This window comes from Zingiber officinale, chromosome 6B (genome assembly GCF_018446385.1).
Source record: "Zingiber officinale cultivar Zhangliang chromosome 6B, Zo_v1.1, whole genome shotgun sequence".
Lineage (NCBI taxonomy): Eukaryota > Viridiplantae > Streptophyta > Magnoliopsida > Zingiberales > Zingiberaceae > Zingiber > Zingiber officinale.
This window is the reverse complement of record NC_055996.1, coordinates 17,379,816-17,403,351: the sequence shown is the minus strand read 5'-3', so window position 1 is coordinate 17,403,351 and position 23,536 is coordinate 17,379,816. Positions and strand designations below refer to the sequence as shown.

The following is a 23,536-nucleotide window of genomic DNA, read 5'->3' as shown; positions in this document are numbered from 1 at the left end:
CGACTAAAGGACATCCTCAACGGTATTCACCTGATCGAACACAATCTTGAAAATCGTGACACAATAAGGTACGCTCTGAACGCCTTTCCGAGAAATGCTTTGTGGGCATCAATTGTAGATGCCTACAAAGTTTCTAAGGATCTTTCAATTCTTAAGTTAGATGAGTTATTCTGTGAATTAGAACTACACGATCAATCTAACATGAGCCATGGCGAGAAAGGTGTTGTTTTGTATGCAGGGATGAGCAAGGAGGCAAAATCAAAAACGAAGTTCGAGTCTGAAAGTGAGTCAGACTCAGACTCAACAAACGAAGAAGAATTAGTCAATATGGTCCGAAGGTTATTGACAAAGAAGAAGTTCAGAAGAAGCACCAAAAAGACTCCACCGATTCAAATTCAAAACAAATCAGAAATGATTTGTTATGGATGCAACAAGAAGGGGCATTTCAAAAACGAATGCCCAAATCGAAAAGAAGATAGATCAAAATCGACAAGACGGAAGAAGGCACTTCAAGCAACATGGGACGAAACTTCTTCCGACGGATCCGACGCGGAACAAACGAAGCACTCGAGCCATCTTGCATTTATGGCAAGAAACAAAGATTCTGACTCCGAGTCAGACGAAGAGTACGAATCCGAGAACAACATCGAGTCCGAGGAAGATTGCGGATCCGGAGATCCTAATATGGTAACAATTTATTCTAAGTCAAATTTGCTTAAAGTAGTTAAATGTCTGTTTAAAAAATTAGCAAAATCAGAAAAACAAAATAACTTGTTACTTAAGGAAATAGACCACCTTAAGCAACAAGTTAACTTGAGTGACTCGACTAACCGAGTTCAAGTCGGAACTTCAACTCAAGTTAAAAAATTTGAGGAAGAAAATTCCGACTTGAAAGGTCAAGTCGAGCGACTCAAGAAAACGTTGAAAAAGTTGGAAATGGGATCCAAGTGTCTAAATATGGTACTTGGATCGCAACGAGCTGTGTACAACAAATCGGGGCTTGGCTATAAACCGAACAAAACAAACAAATCATACATGTCTCTAATTAGTCAAAATGTTAGAAGTCAAGTCCAAGCATGGGTTCAAACAAAACACTTAATCAAACCAATTAAACCAAACCACTACTTGGTCCCTAAGAGTCAAATCCATTACTTAGATAGACCTTATCTAAGCTATGACTCAGGGGGAGCAATTAGAAAAATAATCCAACCAACTTGATTAAACAAAACTCAATACTTAGGACTAGGTTCATTTCTGCTTAGAACGGTTAGAAGAAAAAGGTTTACCAAACCCTAACAACATAGCACCGGAATGGATTGGGATGATAGTACATCAAGAAAACTTTGTCCAAGGCATGTCTAGGCTGAATATGGAATTCTACCTGGTGCACTAGACTTAGTGGATCTGACCGAAGCTACCCCAGTCAAACATGGACTAGTTAGACTAAAATTTAGTATTAAGTTTTTTGGGCGGGAACAGTTTCGAAAGCATTCAGCAAGTGATCTAATGATATCCAAGTAGGTCGTATGCCTTGCCACTGAACTGAAAGCTTATCCTTATGAAGTCTGCTTGATTAACCCAAAGCTAAATTTGAATCTAACATGGGTTCAATAATCTTTTTCAATTAATTATTCAAACCTAATCAAATTCAATTAATTATCAAACCTAATTCAAACCTAATCAAATTCAATTAATTCAAACTTAATTAAAAATTATTTTAAAATTAAAAATTAATCTAAACTTAATTAAAAATTATTTTACACTTAATTAAAAATTATTTTAAACTTAATTATTTTAGACTTAACTAAAAATTATTTTAAATTATTTTAGACTTAATTAAAAATTATTCTAAAAATTAATTTAAACTTAATTAAAAATTATTTTAAACTTATTTTAAAAATTATTTTACACTTAATTAAAAATTAATTTAAACTTATTTTAAAAAATAATTTAAACTTAATTTTAAACTTACTCTAAAAAATTAATTTAAACTTAATTAAAAATTATTTTAAACTTATTTTAAAAATTATTTTACACTTAATTTAAAAATTATTTTACACTTAATTAAAAATTATTTTAAACTAAATTATTTTAAACTTAATTAAAAAACTATTTTAAACTTAATTAATTTAAACTTAATTAAAAATTATTTTAAACTTAATTAAAAATTATTTTAAACTTATTTAAAAAATTATTTTACACTTAATTAAAAATTATTTTAAACTTAATTAAAAATTATTTAAAAAAATTTAATTTAAACTTAAATAAAAATTATTTTAAACTTATTTTAAAAATTATTTTACACTTAATTAAAAATTAATTTAAACTTATTTTAAAAATTAATTTAAACTTAATTTTAAACTTACTCTAAAAATTAATTTAAACTTAATTAAAAATTATTTTAAACTTATTTTAAAAATTAATTTAAACTTATTAAAATTATTTTAAACTTTATTAAAAATTATTTTAAATTTATTTAAACTTATTTAAAAATTTTAATTAAAATTTATTTTAAAATTATTTAAAAAATTAATGAAAAATTATTTAAACTTATTAATTAAACAAAAACCTTAATTATAAAAAAAAACTCTAAATGTTCCTTCGACGGACCAAGGTTCGGTCGACCGAACTAATATTAACACTAACCGAACCAACGTTGAATTTATGACACAAATTCAATTTATCTGTCGACCGAACCGGTTTTCGGTCGACCGAAAACTTCAATCTCAATCCGTTCACCTACATTTTCACCTACCCTTTATCTCTGGAAAGTGAATTTATCGGTCGACTGAACTGTGTCTCATCGGTCGAAAATAACAGTGATATAAAGGGATCAGTCGACCGAACCCTTGATCAGTCGACCGATCACCCTCTATATAAACAGATTCAGGGAACTCATACAACTCATCCAACACATTCCTCTCTTCTTCTACTTCTTATTCTGTTCACCGATCCCAGTTTCTCTCCGTTCGAAAATGCCTCGGTAACTTCCTTTTATTCCTTTTAATATTTTTGCGCAAGTTATTTATTACATTTTCTTATTATTTTTCTAGTGAGAAAAGTAGAGCTATTGCACAAAGAGAGGCTAGCTCTCTTAATCCCAGCCAAGACCCTAGGTTCTCTACCGAAGAATTGCGTCAATCCTTTCCTAATAAGAAATTTAAAGTGATAGGAACACGATGCCTAGATCTTCAATTTTATCAAACTTTTTGTCCTAAGGTCATAGACATCACACGACACTTTCAACTAGACAGCATTCTGTTTTATCGTCATGCATATAATCCTATCTTGTGTTCTGAGTTTTATCATAATCTGTGTGAACTTGATCCCCATCATTATAGGACTAGAGTTGCTACTCGAGATATGTTATTTGATCTGGACATGTTCCTTCGATTTCTACGGATCCGACCTTCGGTCAACCGTATCTTTTTTAGTGCGTCCCTTCCCGATCCGTTACCTGCTCCTTTCTCTCATCTGACTCTAGACCTTATGTATGTTGACTTCTTTGAGGGACCTCGTCCTAAAAAGATGTCAACTGTACCCCTTAGTCCAAAAGACAACACTTTTTATAAGATGATCGTGTCTTGCATTTATCCTTTATCATCTAGAGATCAGGGCGTTTTGCAACCAGTTCATCTTTTTCTGATGTACGCCCTTAGACATAGATTAGACTTTGACTTAGGCTACTGGGTATTCAGATCTATCATTTACTATTCAGGGTACAACACTTCATTTAAGGTTCATATGATTCAGTGTCATGTCCTCACTACTTATATTGCCAATCTCGGAGTAGGGGTTCATCGAGGCGAGTTGATTGAGTTGTCTGACTTTGATCTTGTCGGGGTTAGGCAATTATCCTTGGCTGGGATTAAGACTAGCGCCGAAGGGCTTGTGTACAAAAGAACTCATCCATACTACATCCCACCGGCTGTCGATGACCCTATTGATGAGGATGATCCGGTCCCTGTTACTGCGCCTCCTCCTGTGGTTATTGATCCTGGATTTGCCATGACACCCTTCTTTGATTTTCCTCAAAGCAGTTCATATGCTCCTCCTCCTCCTCCGACTAGTGACTTCTTTACCCGTCTGCAAGATGATATTTTTAGTCGCTTTGACTCCTTGGAAACAAAAATGGACGATCAGTACAGCTCTCTTCAGGGACAAATTGCTGATTTTCGTCAGGACATGATGGACCATACTAATGCCTTACAGAAGGAGCGGCAGAGGATTTTTTATTATCTGAGAGATGATGAGGACGAGGATGAGTGATTTCAGGATTTATCTTTTATGACTTATTGTATCTATTACCTAACTTAGATTATGACTATGCTTAATCTTCATTGTTTTTCAGTCTTTAGTAGCTCTTAATAATTTTTGTAGAATAGGTTCTTTGATTTTGAAAATTATTACTTAGTTTATTTTTCAAACTTATTTTTGTAAAAATCCCCATTTCGAATTATTGTTTCAAAATTCCTTGAAATTATTTTCTGGAATAGCCTAGGTCTTACCGTAGAATTGCATGATCCTATAGTTCTAGGAGCCACCATCTCACAAGCACAGTAGGATCCCTTGTTTGCAAACTTAGAATGGGTGAGATACTTAGGTCTTAGCCCTAGATTTCAGATGCTTATGTCAGTGCATCGCTATAAATCTGGGCTTTAAAAACATATATTGATCAATTTGAGTTAACTAGCTGGTAAAAACCTGGTTAGTACTAAATACTCAAATTGACCAACCTGAGTCAAATTGCTACTATCTTGTGATAGCTAGTCTTGGACAAGGGTTGGACATTTTATCATAAGGATAATTTTTCCTTAGTTTTTCTATATCCATGCTTGGACTTTAGGAATTTGTCAATTTTAGGGGGAGCTTCAAAACAAGATTTTTTAACCTTATACTATTTTTGATCAAATTATTTTCAAAATATATATTTTTTTTTCAAAAAAATTTTTCTTCAAAATGATTTTCAAATTTCAAAGTATATTTTTCATAATGTTGTTTAAAAAATTCATTCTTTTCAAAATATTTTCTTTTTTCAAAATATTTTTCAAAATTCAAAGTATATTTTTCATAATGTTGTTTTAAAACTTCAAATATTTTACTTTTCAAAATATCTTTAAAAATTTTATTCTTTTCAACATGTAGTTGTTGAAATTCTTGATTTAGTATATTTTTAATATTTTTCTAAATATTAGTAAATTCTTTGATAAGTCTTTTCAAAATTTACTTGGTTTTTGATTTTGCCCCTATTTTTGATGTGTGTCAAAGGGGGAGAGATAGTGAATTCAGGGGGAGTTAGTTAACTCAAAGGGAAAACTTAAAAGTTAAATTGTTTGTTTACTTGTTGCTTATTTTTAACTTAACTTTGAACCTTCGTTGCCAAACATCAAAAAGGGGGAGATTGTTGGTGCAAGCTGCACCAGAATCAAACCTGAGTTTTGATGTTGTCAAAGGTTCAAGTTAAGTCTTGTTATGATCTAACAAGTTGACTGAGTGTGCAGGATATTTTCTCAACCGGGAAAGTCCTAGCTGGAGGCTAGGCGGAGAAATCTTAGCAGGTTGTGGAACCCAGGTGCAAGTCCAAGTGGGTCAAGGCTTGGCAGAGTGATCGAGAGGTCTGGAGGACCGAAGATCGAAGGAAAAGTCCTGGGGAGCCGATCAAGGCTGAGTGAAAAGTCCAAACTAGATCTGGAGGATCAAAGTTTGGCAGGTAGGTTGAGGTAAACAAACTGGAGGAGCGACAGTGAGGTCGGGTTCCCGAAGGGAACAACCTTAGGTCGCTGATCCAACTGAAGAAACCAGGAAGGTTTTCAAGTTGAGATCAAGAACAGTTCTACTGTTCTTTTATTTCTCATTATTATATTATTGTGCTAATATCTGTGTTGCAGGTCTAACATCTATGTTGCAGGTTATTTTTAACACTGTCTTGCAGGTTAAGTTGGATCGGTCGACCGAACCAGAGGATCGGTCGACCGAACCAAGTAAGATCAGCACATAAGTCAGTTCAGATCAGAATTGAGCCAGAATTAGATCAAAGCCAGATCGATCGACCGAACAGTAAGATCGGTCGACCGAACCTAGTGACTCAGCAAAGCCAGCTTATCATCACCGATCAGCAGCAAAGGAAAGATGGGCTGATCGATTGACCGTACCCAGAGACCAGTCGACCGATCCAATCAACATTAAAGCTACATTAAATCAAGATCACAGTAGATTCTGACGAACAAGGAAAAGGCTTGTTCGATCGACCGAAAAAGGGGTTCGGTCGACCAAATCATTAAAGACTAGTAAATGCAAAAGATCGAGCCAGCTTCGAACTTCAGCCAGGAAGGAAGGGAGCGGGTTCGGTCGACCGAACAGTGGGATCGGTCGACCGAACCTCCAGTACACCTATAAATTCAGACTCGAAGATAGAGGCCACAGAACAACTTTTCTGATCAAAATTCCTGCTCTGCAATCGTCTCGTCTTCATCTGTGCAGCAAGTACATCTTCCGGAAAGTGACGACCTAAGCTAAATCTTCATTTTATTTGTCAGTAAAATTTATTTTAAAGCTTGCATTTGTAATTCTTTTAAGCAAGATAGTAGGGTGTTACTATCTTGCTCCATTGTATGTTCTGCTTTTTTCCGAAGAATTTCGGAAAGAAGAGTTATAGTGGTTTGCTCACTGGTGCGGTCAAGGACCGCGAGCCTTCGAGTAGGAGTCGAGCTAGGCTCCGAACGAAGTAAACAATCTGTCTCTTTTTACTTTCCGCTGTGCACGACTTTGATATATAAGAAAAGAATAGTTTTAAAACGCGCGATATTCACCCCCCCCCCCCTCTATCGCTCCAAACGATCTATCAGGATGAAGAGTTTGGCAAGTTCTTGGAGAAGGTAAAAGAAATATGTGTTGAAGTACCACTTATTGATGCAATTCTTCAAATGCCCAAGTTTGCCAAATTCTTGAAGGACATCATGTCGAATAAATGAAGGAAAGGAGACATAGAGACCATTGCACTTACGGAGGAATGCATTGCACTTTTGGAGAAGAACACTTCCCCAAAGTTGAAAGATCACAGAAGCTTTTATATTCCTTGCAATATAGGAACTGAATTTATTGAGAAGGTTTTTTATATTTTAGGGGCAAGTGTTAGCCTCATTCCTTACTCCATTTGTAATAAATTAGGTCTTAAAAATTTTAAACTTACTACCATGGTACTACAACTTGTTGATCACTCCTGCAAGTACCCTATGAGTATTGTAGAAGATGTGCCGGTAGAAGTAGGTGGGAGTATAATTTTCACTGATTTTGTTGTGTTAGACATTGAGGAGGACCCAAATATTCCTATCATATTAGGAAGACCATTCCTTGCTACAGCTGGAGCTATCATAGATGTTAAGAATCATAAACTTTCTTTGGTAATTGGTAAGAAACGGTTGGAATATGATTTATTTAATGCCTCTAACCATGCCTCTTCTCTTTTGAATGCTTGTAGCAGGGCAAGCATTTATAAACTTGAGGAATGGAACTTCCATCCTCATGGGAGGCCGCCAAATGAAGAAAACATTATGGCAGAAGATATTAGGAGAAGGCCTCCCAACAAAAATGACAAATATGTCTGCCCTCCGAGGGCAAGGAAAATAGGAGAGTGATTTAGATTAGTCGAGCTAAAGACCTTAAACAAGCACTTCTTGGGAGGCAACCCCAGGGTTCCTTGTAGTTAGTTTCATTCCATGTTTCTATTTTTCATTAGTAATGTTTTTTACTTTGTTTTTTCTTTATTTTCAGGTTGAAATTTCACTTCCATGAGCTGGCCATGATTTCTTCATGGGCATGAAAGTATTGGAGAAGCAAGAAAAGAGAAGAATCATCAATTGGAGAAAAACAGAGTATGGTCGTGTGCTATACACGACCATGCATGTGCTGCAGAGAAGGGAGATGTTCTGGCCGTGTCTACGTGACACGACCGTGTAGAGTCTCCAGAGAAGAAAAGGTGCTTGGTCGTGTCTCAGACACGGCCGTGTGAAGAATCCAGAGGAGGAGAACTTCTTAGCCGTGTCTCACACACGGCCGTGTGAAGGAACCAGTGCATAAGCATGCACTGGCCATGTTATCTGACATGGTCGTGTGCTGATTCCAGAGAAGGAAGTTGGTGAGGTCGTGTCCCAGACACGGCCGTGCAAGGATAGCCGAGAAGAAGAATGATATGGCCATGCCAATTGACACGGTTGTGTAAGCCAACTCGAAAAGGAGAAGGGAGGGGCCGTGTAGATCTACACGGCCCGTGTGGAGAAAAATACCCAGGCCGTGTCTCCTATACACGGCCAAATTCAGGTTGTGTCCCCCACACACCCTCTTCATCTCAACACCCTCTTCTCTCCAAAACTCCTTTCTTCCTCAACCTTTTCTCCAAGCCCTCTTAGATATAAGTCTAAAACTCTTTCTTCTCCACAAACTTCACCTAGATCTAGATTCTTCCCTTCTCCAAGACACAAGATCTCCACTTTCTTAACCTAAGATCTTGTTCTTCGAGATCTATTTCCTCAAGATCTAGCTTCTCCAACCATAAACAGTACCCTTCCCCACTCAAACTCAACAATATGTCCAACCTTTTGAAGAGACTTCGCAAGGGGGTGGTGGATCGAGTGGAGACAAAGGGAAGGAGCCATCTAAAGACAAAGGGAAACAACCGGTGAAGGGCAAAGGAAAGAGGACATTACGCGATGAAGGTAATGACAATGAATTCAATATTATATTTAGAAATGATGATCAAATAACTAAATTTGCAATTCTTGTCAATAGAAAGATTGTGTGTACTAGGTATATGGACCCAACCGTTTTAGATATGATGGGCATTAGGGATATAGATTGGACGATTGGGTTCTTGGATTGGAGTGATATGTTGTACACACATCTACCTACTTATCCTCGACTTGTTTCGGAGTTTCTAAGTTCACTAGATGTCTATTTTGCCAATGAGGATGATTATGTTGGTAGGATAACTTTTAGACTAATGAGTCAAGAATTTTAATGGACATTTAGTGACTTTAACACTTGTTTTGGATTGTCTTCCGGTAGCTCTCGGAGTTTGACTCTAGGTTTAATTGGAACAATTTTGGAATTCGATCATTGGATTGGATCAACCCTATGAGCCCTTTAGAGCCAAGGCTTCTCACATACAAAACCCTGTTTTTAGATACCTACATCGTGTCATGAGCAAAACTATTTTTGGTAGACGGGAAAGTGATGGAGTCGTTAAGAAAGTAGAACTTTATGCTCTATGGGCTATGTTGCATAAGGTTGATTTTGATTCCGATTTTCATTTTCTGTAAACCTTAGTGAGAGTTGCGAGGGCGTCTTCGGGATCAATAGTTCTTGGTGGGTTGATTACTCAAATAGCAATTAACTTGGAACTTGATTTAGATGGGTTGGAAGTTATTCATGGCAATGATATAATCGACATGGATGCATGTCTTGCTATGAAAATGATTATTCGGGATGAGAACGGTTTCGCATTTCCTAGGAGGAATGGATTTCCTTTATCTCTTCCTTGTCCTGATCGAACTTCAGTTCGCAACCCAGCTAATTGGGTAATCACTGATTTAGACCCTGAAAATGTTCCCTCCATATCCGGAGACACAGAGCCACACATTGAGCCCTCGACATCTGGATACCCGCAGCCCTCCGGATGTCCAGATCATGTTAGGCATTCTTTTGCCTATGGTATGGGTTCCTCCAGATTTAATTTTTCTGATTTTCGTACTTCTCTAGAATCACTTCATGAGAAGCATGATGTCCAACGAAGAATGTTGGAAGGTTGTTTCTCTTTATCAGATAATCAGTTTAGAGAAGTACAAGAGCACTTTCGATTCACGAGGAACTTTCAAGGTCACGTGGCTGAATTTGTCCAGGATTATGATACGGATCAAGCTAGAATGAGAGACTTTATGCAGAGTATGAATGTCACTAGCCAACAAGTAGATGCTCTGTTTGAGTATCATATAATCCTGAGCGAAACTCCAGGTTTTCCTAGTTTTCCCATTGGCCAACCACGTCGTAGGCATCCTTTTCCTCGTCCTCCTCCACCTCCACCTCCTCCACCATATTGATTTCATCGGGACGATGAAAAGTTTAAGTCTAGGGGGTGTCAATCCTGATTTTTCTTTTTGCATTTTAGTTCTAGTTTTCAGTTTTTGTTTGTTTTCTGCATGTTTAGTTTTTGCTTTGTTTTTGCTTGGATTGCTTGATTTTTGATAGTCACTTGACTATCTTTTAAAATCTTGTGGCATACATCTTGAGTACATCAAAACTGAACTTATATGCTTTATTGTCTTCAAGATAAAATGTTAGCACGTTCATTATCAAGATTCATAATGTTTTAAATGATGTTAGTAATATGCTTAATGTACTTCTTTTCTCTATCTTGGGTAGCATGATATAAGCTAAGTATCTTATAGAGATGAGTTTTAATCTTGGCTTGACCTTAAGGATCTTATCTTCACTACACCTTTACTTGATGCTTGAATGGTTGATATCATTGAAATAGTCATGATTCATCTTGTTTGTTTAGTACTTGGTTTCCATGGTGATTTCTCAAACTTCATTTTGGTTACTGGATGAGGCTCAAATCATGTAAGCTCATTTGGAAAAATCAAAATATCCCAACATTTGTGCTAAAGAGTACATTTGTAAATAAGATTTGCACAATGCAAATACTTATGAAAAAAAAGTGGAAAAAATAGGAAAAAAAAGTGAATAAGGGATATAAAAAATAGTTGTCGTGAGTGGAATCTAGCAAGTCACCCCTTTGAGACCGAGTTAGGTTACTGGGGAAATGACTGCCTAACTTCTCTTGAGATTGAGCATGCCTTTGAGACCTTGGGTTGATTGAGAAATATGAACCAAGTGTGTGGCAAGTAAGCATCTATCACTGGTTACTTGTCTATCACTGGAAACATTAGGAATTCAAACTTGATGACGACCTGACTAGGACATAGATTGAAACTTGAAGAGTTTTGAGTTATTTTATTTGCACTGTGCATAGGATACTTATGCTTGAGCCATATTTAACTTGTTTTCAATGATCATGCTTGTTAATGAAACTTTTTGATAGAGTTAGGAGAATGCATTAGGGATATGAGAGCATTGTAGAACATATGAATTTAGATTGCAGCATTTTACTTCAGGACAAGCAAAGGTTTAAGTATGGGGGTGTAATGTGCGTAGATTGTATATACTTGTTTAGCATGTTTTGACGCACATTCACATACTTTACACATGCTTTGTCTATGTATTTTCATACTTCCAGCTTTCCTTTTAGCGTATTTACTCTTTTTGTTCGGAGATATGCTTTTGTGCATTTTTTATACACAGGAGTCGAATTTGGTGAAGATTTCGTGTTCGAGGAAAAATCTGCAAGCGAAGCAAAGGAGGAAGGCACCATTCTTGTACCTCACACGACCCTGCCATGGGGGCTTTCTCAGGCCGTGTGGAGGTCCTTGGCCATGTGGATGTAGTAGAGATGGAAATTGCCATGGTCGTGTGAACCTCACAAGGTCGTGTCAAGACTTGAAGCCAAATGGAGCCCTGGCCGTGTACACTACACGGCCATGTGAGATTTCCAGAGACCAGGAAGGCCCTAGCCGTGTACACCACACAGCTGTGCAGGGTTTCCAGTGAGCAAGAAGGATTTGGCCGTGTACACCACATGGCCGTGCAAGGTTTCAAGAGGCAGAAGATGTCCAGACTGTGTAGATCTACACGGCCGTGCAAGGGGAGCATTGGCAGAAGCAAGTCACGGCCGTGTCTCACACACAGCCATGTGAGACAAGCAGAGAGGGGAGTGAGCTTGGCCGTGTCCCACACACGGCCAGGTCTTGGGGCCATGTGGCACCCGATTTTCCCCCTCTATATAAAGGTTTCTTCTTCATTTTGAAGAGGATATTCTCCCTTTTGGGGGGAATTCAAGATTTGGGTGTTCCCCCACCTTCTTGGAGGGATTTTCGGCAATCTAAGGGTAGATCTTCAACGCTTCGACTCCGGGGAACGAGGATTGCATCCGAAGACGGTTCTTCATCGTAGATAAGTTTTTCTCCCTTTTCTTTCTTGAATTTGGGGATCAAGATGTTTGTCTTTTCTTTATCTTTGGGATTATTTCCTTGTTCCATGGATTAGATCTCTTGTTCTAGGATGGAGGGAGTATTTGTAATGGAGATTTGATGTAAACTCTTGTGGATTCGCCAAAATACCTATTTCTATGATTTTTCCCTGTTTGTATCTATTGTTTCTTGTATGGATTGTTGTGATTAGGGATTAATTATCATGCTTGATTGAATGTTTAAATATCTTGTGGATCTTGTATGGATTGCTTCTCATTTGATTTTCTGAGGGGAGTTCGTGACAGGAACATGCCCGTGTAAGGACGTTTGAGGGGTAATCTTGAGAGGGAAATTAGGTATTTCAAGAGGGCAGGATGGATTGGATGCGTTAATCTTTATATCTTAATGAGGTTGAGAAGTAGTGGATTTCTATGTTGATTATCCGAGGGATGCACGTAATAGGCAAGCCCATGTAAGGACAACATAGGGTTCATTCCTAATTGATCACTTTTAGATATATTTCAGTCCTAGGTCAGTTGTCTATTGCAAGAGAGAACCGACAACCTTTTACAATGACGGACAATTGAGGAATAAGATTTGGTAGATCATTACATTAAATAACATTACAAAGAAACCAAAACTCCTAGAACATACCTTTATCATTGCCCTTATTTTTGTCTCTTATTCTTTTATTTCTTTGTTTACATTTCATAGTCATACTTAGCTTCTTGAAAACTATTTGATTAGTTATTTAGCTAATTCACTTTGAGACATCTTTAGTGCTTATTCTAGTCCCTGTGGATTCGATATCTTTTATTTTTACTTACGACATATCCATACACTTGCGGAGTGTCAACACTCGTTTTAGCATGCAAAACTCCAACAAAGGTTTTCTACATTTTCGGTATGGAGTACCTTTATCTAAAGAGACGGGGGAGATGAAGGCAGTTCCTTATGCTTCGGCTGTAGGAATCCTAATGTATGCGATGTTATGTACGAGACCGGATATCTATTTTGCAGTAGACATGGTTAGTAGATATTAAAGTAACCTAGGACTGGGACATTGGACTGTCGTAAATCATATATTAAAATACCTGAAAAGGACTAGAGATTATATGCTGGTTTACCAGGCAGATGATTTGCTCCTTGTGGGTTACACGGATTTGGACTTCCAATCAGATAGGGATAGAAGTAAGTTAACCTTGGGGTATGTGTTTACTTTGGGAGGTGGATCCATAGCATGGAGGAGTGTTAAGAGGAAATACGTTTCAGACTCCACGATGGAAGTTGAGTATATGGCAGCCTCTGAGGCAGCCAAAGATGTTGCATGGCTTAGAAACTTCTTGATGGACTTTGATGTGATTCCTGCTTTGCCCAAAGTTATCACAATTTATTGTGACAATAGTGGTGCAGTAGCAAACTCGAAGGAACCATGAGCCCATAAGGCAAGTAAACACATTGAGCGCAAGTACCACCTGATAAAAGATATCGTAAAACGAGGAGAGGTTGTTGTCGCCAAGATTATATCAGCAGATAACCTGGCAGATCCTTTCACTAAGGTCATTTCGGTGGGAGCTTTTGATAGTCATGTTGAAGGGATGAGAATCAGATGTATAGCAGTATTTATGGCAGCATAGTCTGTTAGTATAAGTGGGAGAATGTTGGGATGTATACTATAAGCCTAGCTTTTGTATGAACATATATTTTGAAATATTTTAAAAAGAGAATTACTTTGGTCAAATGTCTGTATTTTATATTTATATATATGTTAATGCAGTTGCCCATTTAATTTATATTGTAGATAACATAGTGTGTGGTGCCATACATAAAATCATGTTATCGGTTCCTTATAAATTATAAATAGTAGCTCACAACCAAGATGGATTGGGACAAACCATTGGAACGGTTGTAGTGTAATTTGGTATTAGTCTATTTTGACTATAAAATTATACTAGTACACTATGTATGTATTGAGCAGGACCGTTTGAGGTTGTTCGATTTATACTGACTACATAAAAGAACATAACCTCTTTTATTATGGATGTGCGTCCTCTTAATCCCTATATAATAACAAGCATATATACTTAGTATTTATTTCTTTAATTTATCAATGGGTGAGATTTATTCGTTAAATCAATAGGCCCGATGAGTTGGGAGATAGTATTATTTATATGGTATGTTGTTGATTATAGAAGGAAATTGTGTCCTAATTATTTAGGTTGATGATGTCCTCTTGAGGAGCTCATAAGGATTATTATGTAAACCCTGCATGTGGACTTAGTCCGGTATGATAATAAAGTTGAGTGACACTACTCTTGGACTCAGATGTTAATTAATTGAGTTGTCAGTAACTCATTTAATTAACGAACATACAATATCTTAAACACAGGGAGATTAACGCACTCATGATAAGAAGGAGCCCGTATTGTAATATGCGATTAGTGCGGTAGTTCAATAATAATCCTTTAGTGGTATGAGTTATTATTAATGAACTTGAGTTGGGTGTTCGGGGCGAACACAGGAAGCCCAAGCCCATCGGGAGGCCTAAACCAATTCCTCCTCAAGGTCCCTGTTGTAACCTCAATATATAAAGTCTCGCATCCTCCCATCCATAACCGGGTTTGGTTTAACTTAACTTGGTTTGGTTTAACTTAACTTGGTTTGGTCTAACTTAACTTAGTTTGGTTTAACTTAACTTGGTTTGGTTTAATATAGTTTGTTTAGAATTTTTCTAAACAATTTTTTTTTAAATTTTCTTTCCTTGTAACCGACGGCAAGTCTATAAAAAGGAGTAGGATATGACCCCTAAAATCTAACTTTCTAATTCTCCACAATCTTCTTCTCTCCTTGTGGTCGGCGCCCCTCTTCCACCTAGGGTAGTAGTAATTGTCACATTGTGATAAATAATTATGAATTTGGAGAGGGTCCACTTGTGTGTATCTTGATGCATAGTTTGATTGACCTCGAAGGCAACGTTTGAGGAGGTCTTATCATTGTCGTTGCTATCTTCCTCATTAGCATGGCCACTTATGATACTAGAGCACCACCCCTAACCTCTTCATCTTAGGCTTCCCATTTGAATCCCAATCTTCATATTTCATATATAAACCTCTATCAACTTCATCATGCCCCCAAAACTTCTATTCTATTGAGATCAAACCATATACAAATTTAAAACTTGACACATTATGTAGTACATCTTATACATCTTACATGAGAAGTTAAGTATCATCCTAACTAGCATTGAGGTGCTAGCGTGCCCATTAGTGAGAGAGGCAGGTGATAATGTAAATACCCTAAGTTAATTTTGATATGGTTAATCAAGTTAAGATAGGTCCTGTGTATTTAATCCTATGTCTAAGTGTATAGGAGAGCTTAGGAACACAAGAAGTCGAGCGGAAGATGCAGCTAGCGAGAAGGATGACACAAGAAGAGAGCTAACGTGCTCAGTATATCCAAGAGACGAGGTGATGTGGAAGAGTACACTAGCGGATGAAAAGGACCTGTGCAATGTTTGAGAGGCGAGAAGACTAGAGGAAGCCTGCTCGAATTGAAGGTCTGAGTTGAGTTCGAGTGAACTCAACTCTGGAATGCCGGAGGATCAGCCAAGTGACAAGAGAGATGAAGCAAGCGACCGGAGAGGGTGCATATACCACCAAGGTGCCCAACGAGCACCTCGTCTAGTGGATTGCTCTTCGGGACCACATCAGAAAGGGTCCGTGCTCTCGGACATGAAAATCTTCATCTTCAAGCCATTGCAGGGAGATAACGTTTGCTATGCTGGGGACGCCCGGAGAAGGTCCAAGCGCCTAGAGATGCCATGTTAGCAAATGGCTAGTTTTGACTGATGGGCTATAAATAGAGCCTTGGTCTTCTTCATTTGAACATAACACGAGCTAACGAACTATGAGCTTTCATTTATAATTCTGTAATATTTTCTATACTTCAACTTTTGTAAAGGCTTCTCCGCCTACATTAAAGGAGATTCTTAGTGAGCTTTCACTGTGTTGGATTAGCAATCTCTCCGATTGCAAACCAAGTAAAACATTCGTGCCTCTTCTTTAATTTATGTTCATTTTATTTGTCCACTTAACTTGTGTCTGTCTTTTGTAAACTTAAAAGCAAAAAAAAGTATAAATTTGATTGTAGGGTTATTCACCCCCATCTAGCCAGTTGTACGAGATCAACAATTGATATCAGAACGAAAACGCTTCAGAAGGACTAATTGTCAACTGAAGCACAAGAAATGGTGGACCAAGCATCTATCCACCAATGTTTGAGGAGGAGTTCACCTTTTAGAAACAAAGAATGGAAGTATTCTTTAAAACTGATTTTATCGTTAATTTAAAAAGAAAAAAGAAAAAATGCAAAGTTAAAATTAACCCTAATAAATGCATGCAGACTAGAAGATTTTGATAATTTAAAAATTGAAAGCACAAATAGATAAATTAAAAAATATCTATGCATATTCGAATATTCTTCAAAATTTAAGAATTATGGTAGACTTAGTTAGTATTGTAGATACCTTAAGGGTCAAATTACAAAAGTAAATGAAAAATTAATTCTAAGAAAATATTTAATTAATTCAACATGAAATAATTTATTTTGGATGGCAAAATCATGCTTAGCTCAGTATATTAATTTCTATGCATTAATTTACTTGATTTATTCTTTTTGGTAAAATTAATTATTTTATCAACTTTATAGTCATATCTTCTGCTCAATATTTTATTTTTGTAATATGAAAATATTATCTACTAATATAAAAAATTTCAAAATGTTTTGATTACTATATTAATTATTATGAATTACTTAACAAAAATTATATTTTTAAAATTAAAATAATTTCACAGATCTATTTTTGAAAAAATTATTTTTTTGTGATCAAATATTATGTTCTCTATTAATTTTTTTTTTAATTTTCTGACCGTTAAATAATATTGTACGATTTGTTTATCAAAATGTAAATTTTTAATATTAAACATTTTGAAAAAGGAAATCTTTAAAAATTTAATTTTTATACCTTCTGTTTTACAAAGTCAACAAAAAGTTAAGGAAATTTTTAAAAATGAAAATCTATGTTTCAAATTTATTTCTCTAAAAATTAGGTTCTATCATAAAATAATTCATTTCTATTAAAATAAACAATATTTTTTTAGTGAAATTTTTTGTATTAATCTAACTTATTTTGTTTGACCTTGACAAAATTTTTTTAGAGTTTTTCAAAACATAAAAATAACTTTTAAATTATTTTTATCAAAATAGATAATTACTTTGCAAAATTAGGAAGTTTTTAAAAATTATTTTTAAAAAATATTAGTTTACTGTTAATTCTATTCACAAGCCCCTATATTCCTTTTCCAAATTTTTATAACTATGTTTCATATTTTTTCCTATTTTTTATGTGATCAAAGGGGGGAGGGGGAATACTAAGTAAGTTAAAGAGGAGGCTTTTTTTTGTACTTAATTGCAAATTCTTTTTATAATTGTAAATTAATTTACTTAGTATAAATTATTTTATTTTGGATTAACCTTAACTTAACTTGGGTTGATGCACATCAAAAATGATTGTAAATACCTCGGTTTAGTTTTGATAAAATCAACCATATTAAGATAAGTCTTGTGTATTTAATCCTTGTATTTAAGTGTGCAAGAACTTAGGAACATAATAAGTCAAACTAAAGAGCAACTAACGAGAAGGATGACATGGAAAGGGAGCCGACAGGTTCATTGCATCCAAGGAACGAGGTGCTTAGGTGCTGAGGTACTGCAGAAGAGTATATTGGTAGACGAGAAGGACGTGTGCGATATTCAAGGGACGAAAAGCTGAGGAAGCCTGCTCGAATAGAAGGTTGGAGTTAGGTTTGAGTGAGCTCAACTCTAGAATGCCGAAGGATCACCCAAGTGACCAAAGACGAAGCAAGTGATCGAAGAGGGCGCCCGGACCACTAAGGTGCCCAATGGGCACCTCATCGCAGTGGATTACTCTTTGAGTCCACATCAGCAAGGGTTTGGGCACTCGAACATGAAAAACTTCATCTTCGAGTCATCGTGAGGAGATAACGTCTGCCACGCTAGGGGTGCCTGGAGAGGTTCAGGCGCCCGGAGATGCCTTGTCAGTGAGCTATGAATAGAGTCGTAGTCTTCTTCATTTGAACATAACATGAGTTAATGAACTATGAGCTTTTATTTATAATTCTGTAGTTTCTTTTCTGTACTTCAACTTTTGTAAGAAGCTTCTCCACCTACATCGAAGAAGATTTTTAGTGAGCTTCCACTGCCTTTGATTAGCAACCTCTCAGGTTGCAAACCAAGTAAAACATTCATGCCTCTTCTTTAATTTATGTTCATTTTATTTGTTAACTTAACTTGTGTTTGTCTTTGCTAAAATTGAAAGCAAAAGAAAGTATAAATTTGATTGAAGGGCTATTCACCTCCTCTAGCCGGCTTCACGGGACCAACATACAACCCTTCAGAGCTCATCGAAGATGGGAAACACTAATAGTAGCATAGAGCAATGTCGGTGTCGGTTAGAGGTAAAGGATAGCTAAAATTCTATTTAGTTTATCATTGTCAATATTTTTTGGGTTCTAAAATTTATTAGTCCCAATCAGATTTCTTAAGGATGATTTCCCTAAATACCATTAGAGATAATAATAGGTCGGATTCAAGTCAGATTTCATATCCTCCATCGTCATATCCATCAGGGATCGGATATCTATTCTCATACTCATACCTATTAAAAGATCAGATATATTCTATATTAATAATTTTTCTTTTTCAATCTAACTATCATCATTCAATAAAAACATATTAGAATTATTATTATATTAAAAATATATATAATTAAAATAATAAATTAAACATTTATATAGTCATGGTTATCATTAACAAAAATAGTTAGTTAGTTTTGAGAATTTTTTTTTAATATATATATAATCAGGTATTCGGGTCAGATATCGGTAGTTCCTCCATACCTTCTTTCATAAAGATCAGATATCGGATCTTTCATTGTATTGGAAAGACATTATCATACGATCCTAGGTATATTATAATAATGTTTATTATAGTCATAAAAGATCCAATAATAAGAAGGTGCTTAATTTGTATTGGTTTGCAACCCAAACCATTCCTATAATAGCTAGTCGTCTACCTTCTTGCATACTAAATTTTTTGTGAATGTTTTTCAAACAATTTTTTGTTTTTCAAACTTGCCAGGCAAGTGTGACAAGATAATTTTATTTTTAACTTTCCTATTTTGTTATAAAGTGTTTATTTAACTTACGAATATTTTTTCAATTAACTAGATAAACCACACATCGATTTATACAAATTAAATCTTGTTCCCTTTTGTGGACATTCTTAGCTCTCACAAATCTTTTTTTTTCTTTGATCTTTCATTGGGTGCTCCAAGAGGTATCAGTTTCTAAGTTCTCCCTTCTTTTCCTCTTACATTTAGTATATTTTTTTTTTTTGCAAGTAGAAATTAATTTTTATAATGTTCATTTTTCCTTGCATTCAAAACATATACAACCTAATTTATTTTAGTTATACCTTAAAATATTAAAGTTGTAAAATTCAACAGAGTGTCAATAATGCTTTCATAACTACTCAACTTTGATATTGGTTCTTCTTCCTTAAGGTTTTCCATGTTGAGGTGGTAGGTCATTCTATTTCTTACTATGTCAATTGTTTTTCATCCTTGATTTTTTTGGCTTACCTTGACATCCATGGGCAATTAGTCCTTGTGGACTTGTTTAAGTCAAACCTATCAAATTTCACAGAATGTTGAATGCCAAGCTGTTTCCTCTTAACTTCTCGGAGACAGCTACCAGAAAAGTTAATTTAATGCATCCCTTCTTCTTCCTCTTCCTCTAATGCATATCCCTCTCCTCTTCATTCTTTCCATGCATATTGTTGTGTCTCCGGAGTGTAGGTAGTCATCCTTTTCCTTTGGGAAATCTTTCCTTCCAGGAAGAAGATAGAAAAGGCTCAGCATGGGAACTCAAGGTCAATCACTCCCTGAGAACTACGACAGTAGACAAAATCAGGTAAGAGTCTATATTTCTAGTTTGTAAATTTATCAGTACAATATGCTCAGTAATATCAGTTTTATTTACATCAAGAACACTTGAATTCATTGGCAGAGAAGGATTTGCAGACGCAATTAATTAGTTTGATTATCATTAGCTTTATCTAGCTCGGTGTCAAAAGGATAGACATCAATTTTCAGCTTATCTGTCAGCTGTGTCCACAAGAAACGAGCGGGTATCAAAAACTACGGATGCCAGCTTTTTTAAACCTGTGGAAAACGTTTATAATAAAAATGGAAAAAAAAAAATCAGCCTTGTGGACGTCATCGATCGATTTGGCGTTCCATTTTCTTGGATTAGTTGAAAACAAATGACTCCTCTATCTCGCCGTAGTTGATGGTGGAGTATGTTGCAGTTTTCCAGGATGCATTAAGAAAGGGTTGAGTCTTAACTGGGAAAACTTGCCGATCGATCGATCAGTTTTTTTATGGTCAACGAGGCGTGTTGAATCTGACTTTTATGACCAATTTTTTTAAAAAAATTGCACGCTCCTTGTCAGGCGACGCCGGCAAGATAAATCGATACGCGAAGAAGTTTAAAATATTCTCACGTGATGACTCCGATTCTGTATCCAATCCTGTGATGGGATCGACACGGGATCTATGGAATCGAGAATACAAAACAAATTTTTAGTTAAGTTTGTTTAAGATGGAATAAATATAATTAATCTGTTGTTGAATTGGGAGCTGAGATTGAGAGATTGGTTTCATAAATCAAATGGTTTCTGGTCAATCTCAGAGCGAGAAGGAGAAGGAGAAGGAGAAGGCGATCGACGACTGGCTTCCCATCACATCCTCCCGCAACGCCAAGTGGTGGTACTCTGCCTTCCACAATGTCACCGCCATGGTCGGAGCTGGCGTCCTCAGTTTGCCTTACGCCATGTCCGAACTCGGATGGTACAAACGCAGTTGATAATTGATTTTTTAATTTTTCCTACTTCTTGTCTTCTCAAATTGAGGATCATATCGCAGGGGGCCTGGGATCGCCGTAATGGTCATATCATGGATCGTGACCCTGTACACCCTGTGGCAAATGGTGGAGATGCACGAGATGGTTCCCGGGAAGCGATTCGATCGGTACCACGAGTTGGGACAATATGCTTTCGGCGAGAAGCTAGGCCTTTACATCGTCGTTCCCCAGCAGCTGATTGTGGAAGTCGGCGTCTGCATCATCTACATGGTCACCGGCGGCAGATCCCTCAAGAAGTTCCACGACGTCGTCTGCTCTGACTGCAAGCAGATCAAGCTCACCTTTTTCATCATGATCTTCGCCTCTGTGCACTTTGTCCTCTCGCAGCTTCCCAACTTCAACTCTATTTCTGGGATATCTCTGGCCGCCGCTGTTATGTCTTTCAGGTACTCGATAAAATTACTTCACGATCGATCGATCGATCAAAAAATAAAAGGACTGACTACTAATTCCTTGCTCGATCCATTCTAGTTATTCTACCATTGCATGGGTGGCTTCGGTGGACAAGGGGAAGCAGGAGCATGTGGAATACGGTTACAAATCTGATACACAAGAAAGGACTGTGATGAGGTTCCTGGCGGCGCTGGGAGATGTGGCCTTCGCGTACGCTGGCCACAACGTGGTGCTGGAAATCCAAGCCACCATTCCTTCCACTCCTGAGAAGCCTTCCAAGAAGCCGATGTGGAAGGGCGTGATCGTCGCCTACATCGTCGTCGCCCTCTGCTACTTCCCTGTGGCTTTCGTCGGCTACTGGGCCTTCGGCAACGGAGTCGAGGACAACATCCTGGTCTCTCTAAGCAGACCGCACTGGCTAATTGCCATGGCCAACATGATGGTCGTCGTTCACGTGATCGGAAGCTACCAGGTGATCCACATATATGATTTATATATATATATATATATATATATATAAATTATTTCCCCGGAATATATATAATCGATCATCATTCCAAATTAATTATCCTCGATTCTGCAGATCTACGCGATGCCTGTGTTCGACATGATGGAGACGGTGCTGGTCAAAAGGCTTCGTTTTCCTCCTGGTCTAACTCTTCGCCTGATAACACGAAGTGCTTATGTCGGTAAGCCTCTCCCTCCATTAATTTCCTCAATCGCACTTTAACGATTCGATTCAGGAAATCATGGAGCAGAGAACTAAATTCCTTGGACTGTGAACTACCATGCAGCATTCACCATGTTCGTCGGCATAACCTTCCCCTTCTTCGGCGGACTACTCTCTTTCTTCGGCGGATTCGCGTTCGCCCCGACCACATACTTCGTGAGTGCTCCACACACTTACATTACAGTTCACATGCAACAAACCATTGATATTGCCATTAATCCTCTTTCTGTCTGATCGATCGATGATTCCAGCTTCCTTGCATCATGTGGCTTGCTATTTACAAACCCAGAAGGTTTAGCTTATCTTGGATCACTAATTGGGTAAGAACATCTCTTCGTTGCATATCATCTCTATCAGAATTAACGAACCTGAATATGAATATTAATTTGTTTCGCTTCTTTTTTTTCCCCCTTCTCAGATCTGCATAATTCTTGGGGTCCTGCTGATGATCTTGGCTCCTATTGGTGCATTGCGAGACATCATCGGAAACATAATAGACAAGCAATACAAGTTCTACCAATGAGAAAGGCCGGTGTTGACTTGGGAACGAGTTGGGTGGGGATTCATAGCGAGCCAAATTAAATACTAAGGAAAACGTAAGTGGTACATAGTGAAATTAAGTGCATTGCGTGATGTCAACAAATGGGCAATTGATTAAATTATTGATCGAGCAAAGAGGTTGTAGCATTCTAAGTGTATGTATATTATTTATGGTTAATCGTCCGTGATTTACTTTCTCCGTATTGATCCTAGGATGGATTGACGGGGGCGCTAGGTGCAAGCGTATTCACCTTTTATCACAATATATATTACTTATGGTACCTCCCTAGGCTCGTAAATATAAATCACTGTTTATTTAGGAGGAAGACAAAAAAAAAATTATTAAAAAAACATCCTGAAAATTTTTCTTTTTTACTTTTTTGAAAAAGAATAAATTATATTATGACTTTTTTAGTAGAAGAACACCTCACGCGGCCACTGGTAATGACAGAGCTAGAAATTTTATAGCCCCAGGTTAATCTCAAGCGAGTTGATAAAAAATAACTCTCAAGCTACCTTCCTTTCTCTCACACATTCTTCCTTTCTCTCACCACAAATTCAAATTGCAACTCCTTTTTAACATTGTCAGTCCCTTAGGCTAAAGCCTTATCAATCTAAAAAATGATATTATAGTCTTATCAGTCAACGGATAACTTGGATCAATCGACCGATCCAAATATGATAATGGCAGAGATAAGATCAAATCAACTTAGGAAAGGAAATTCTAGATT

The 23,536-nt window shown here is 36.8% G+C and overlaps 1 protein-coding gene across 1 annotated transcript; it reads left to right on the top strand.

Annotated features, from left to right (window-relative positions):
- The first annotated feature begins 19,943 nt into the window (after positions 1 to 19,943).
- Positions 19,944 to 22,988, top strand: LOC121992158 (lysine histidine transporter 1-like). The gene is made up of 8 exons (XM_042546330.1): positions 19,944 to 20,131; positions 20,912 to 21,069; positions 21,145 to 21,528; positions 21,614 to 22,007; positions 22,119 to 22,224; positions 22,330 to 22,421; positions 22,517 to 22,585; positions 22,684 to 22,988. Exons 1-8 carry the CDS (start codon positions 20,078 to 20,080, stop codon positions 22,786 to 22,788), a joined length of 1,362 nt encoding a protein of 453 aa, XP_042402264.1. The 5' UTR covers positions 19,944 to 20,077; the 3' UTR covers positions 22,789 to 22,988.
- Positions 22,989 to 23,536: the final 548 nt, after the last annotated feature.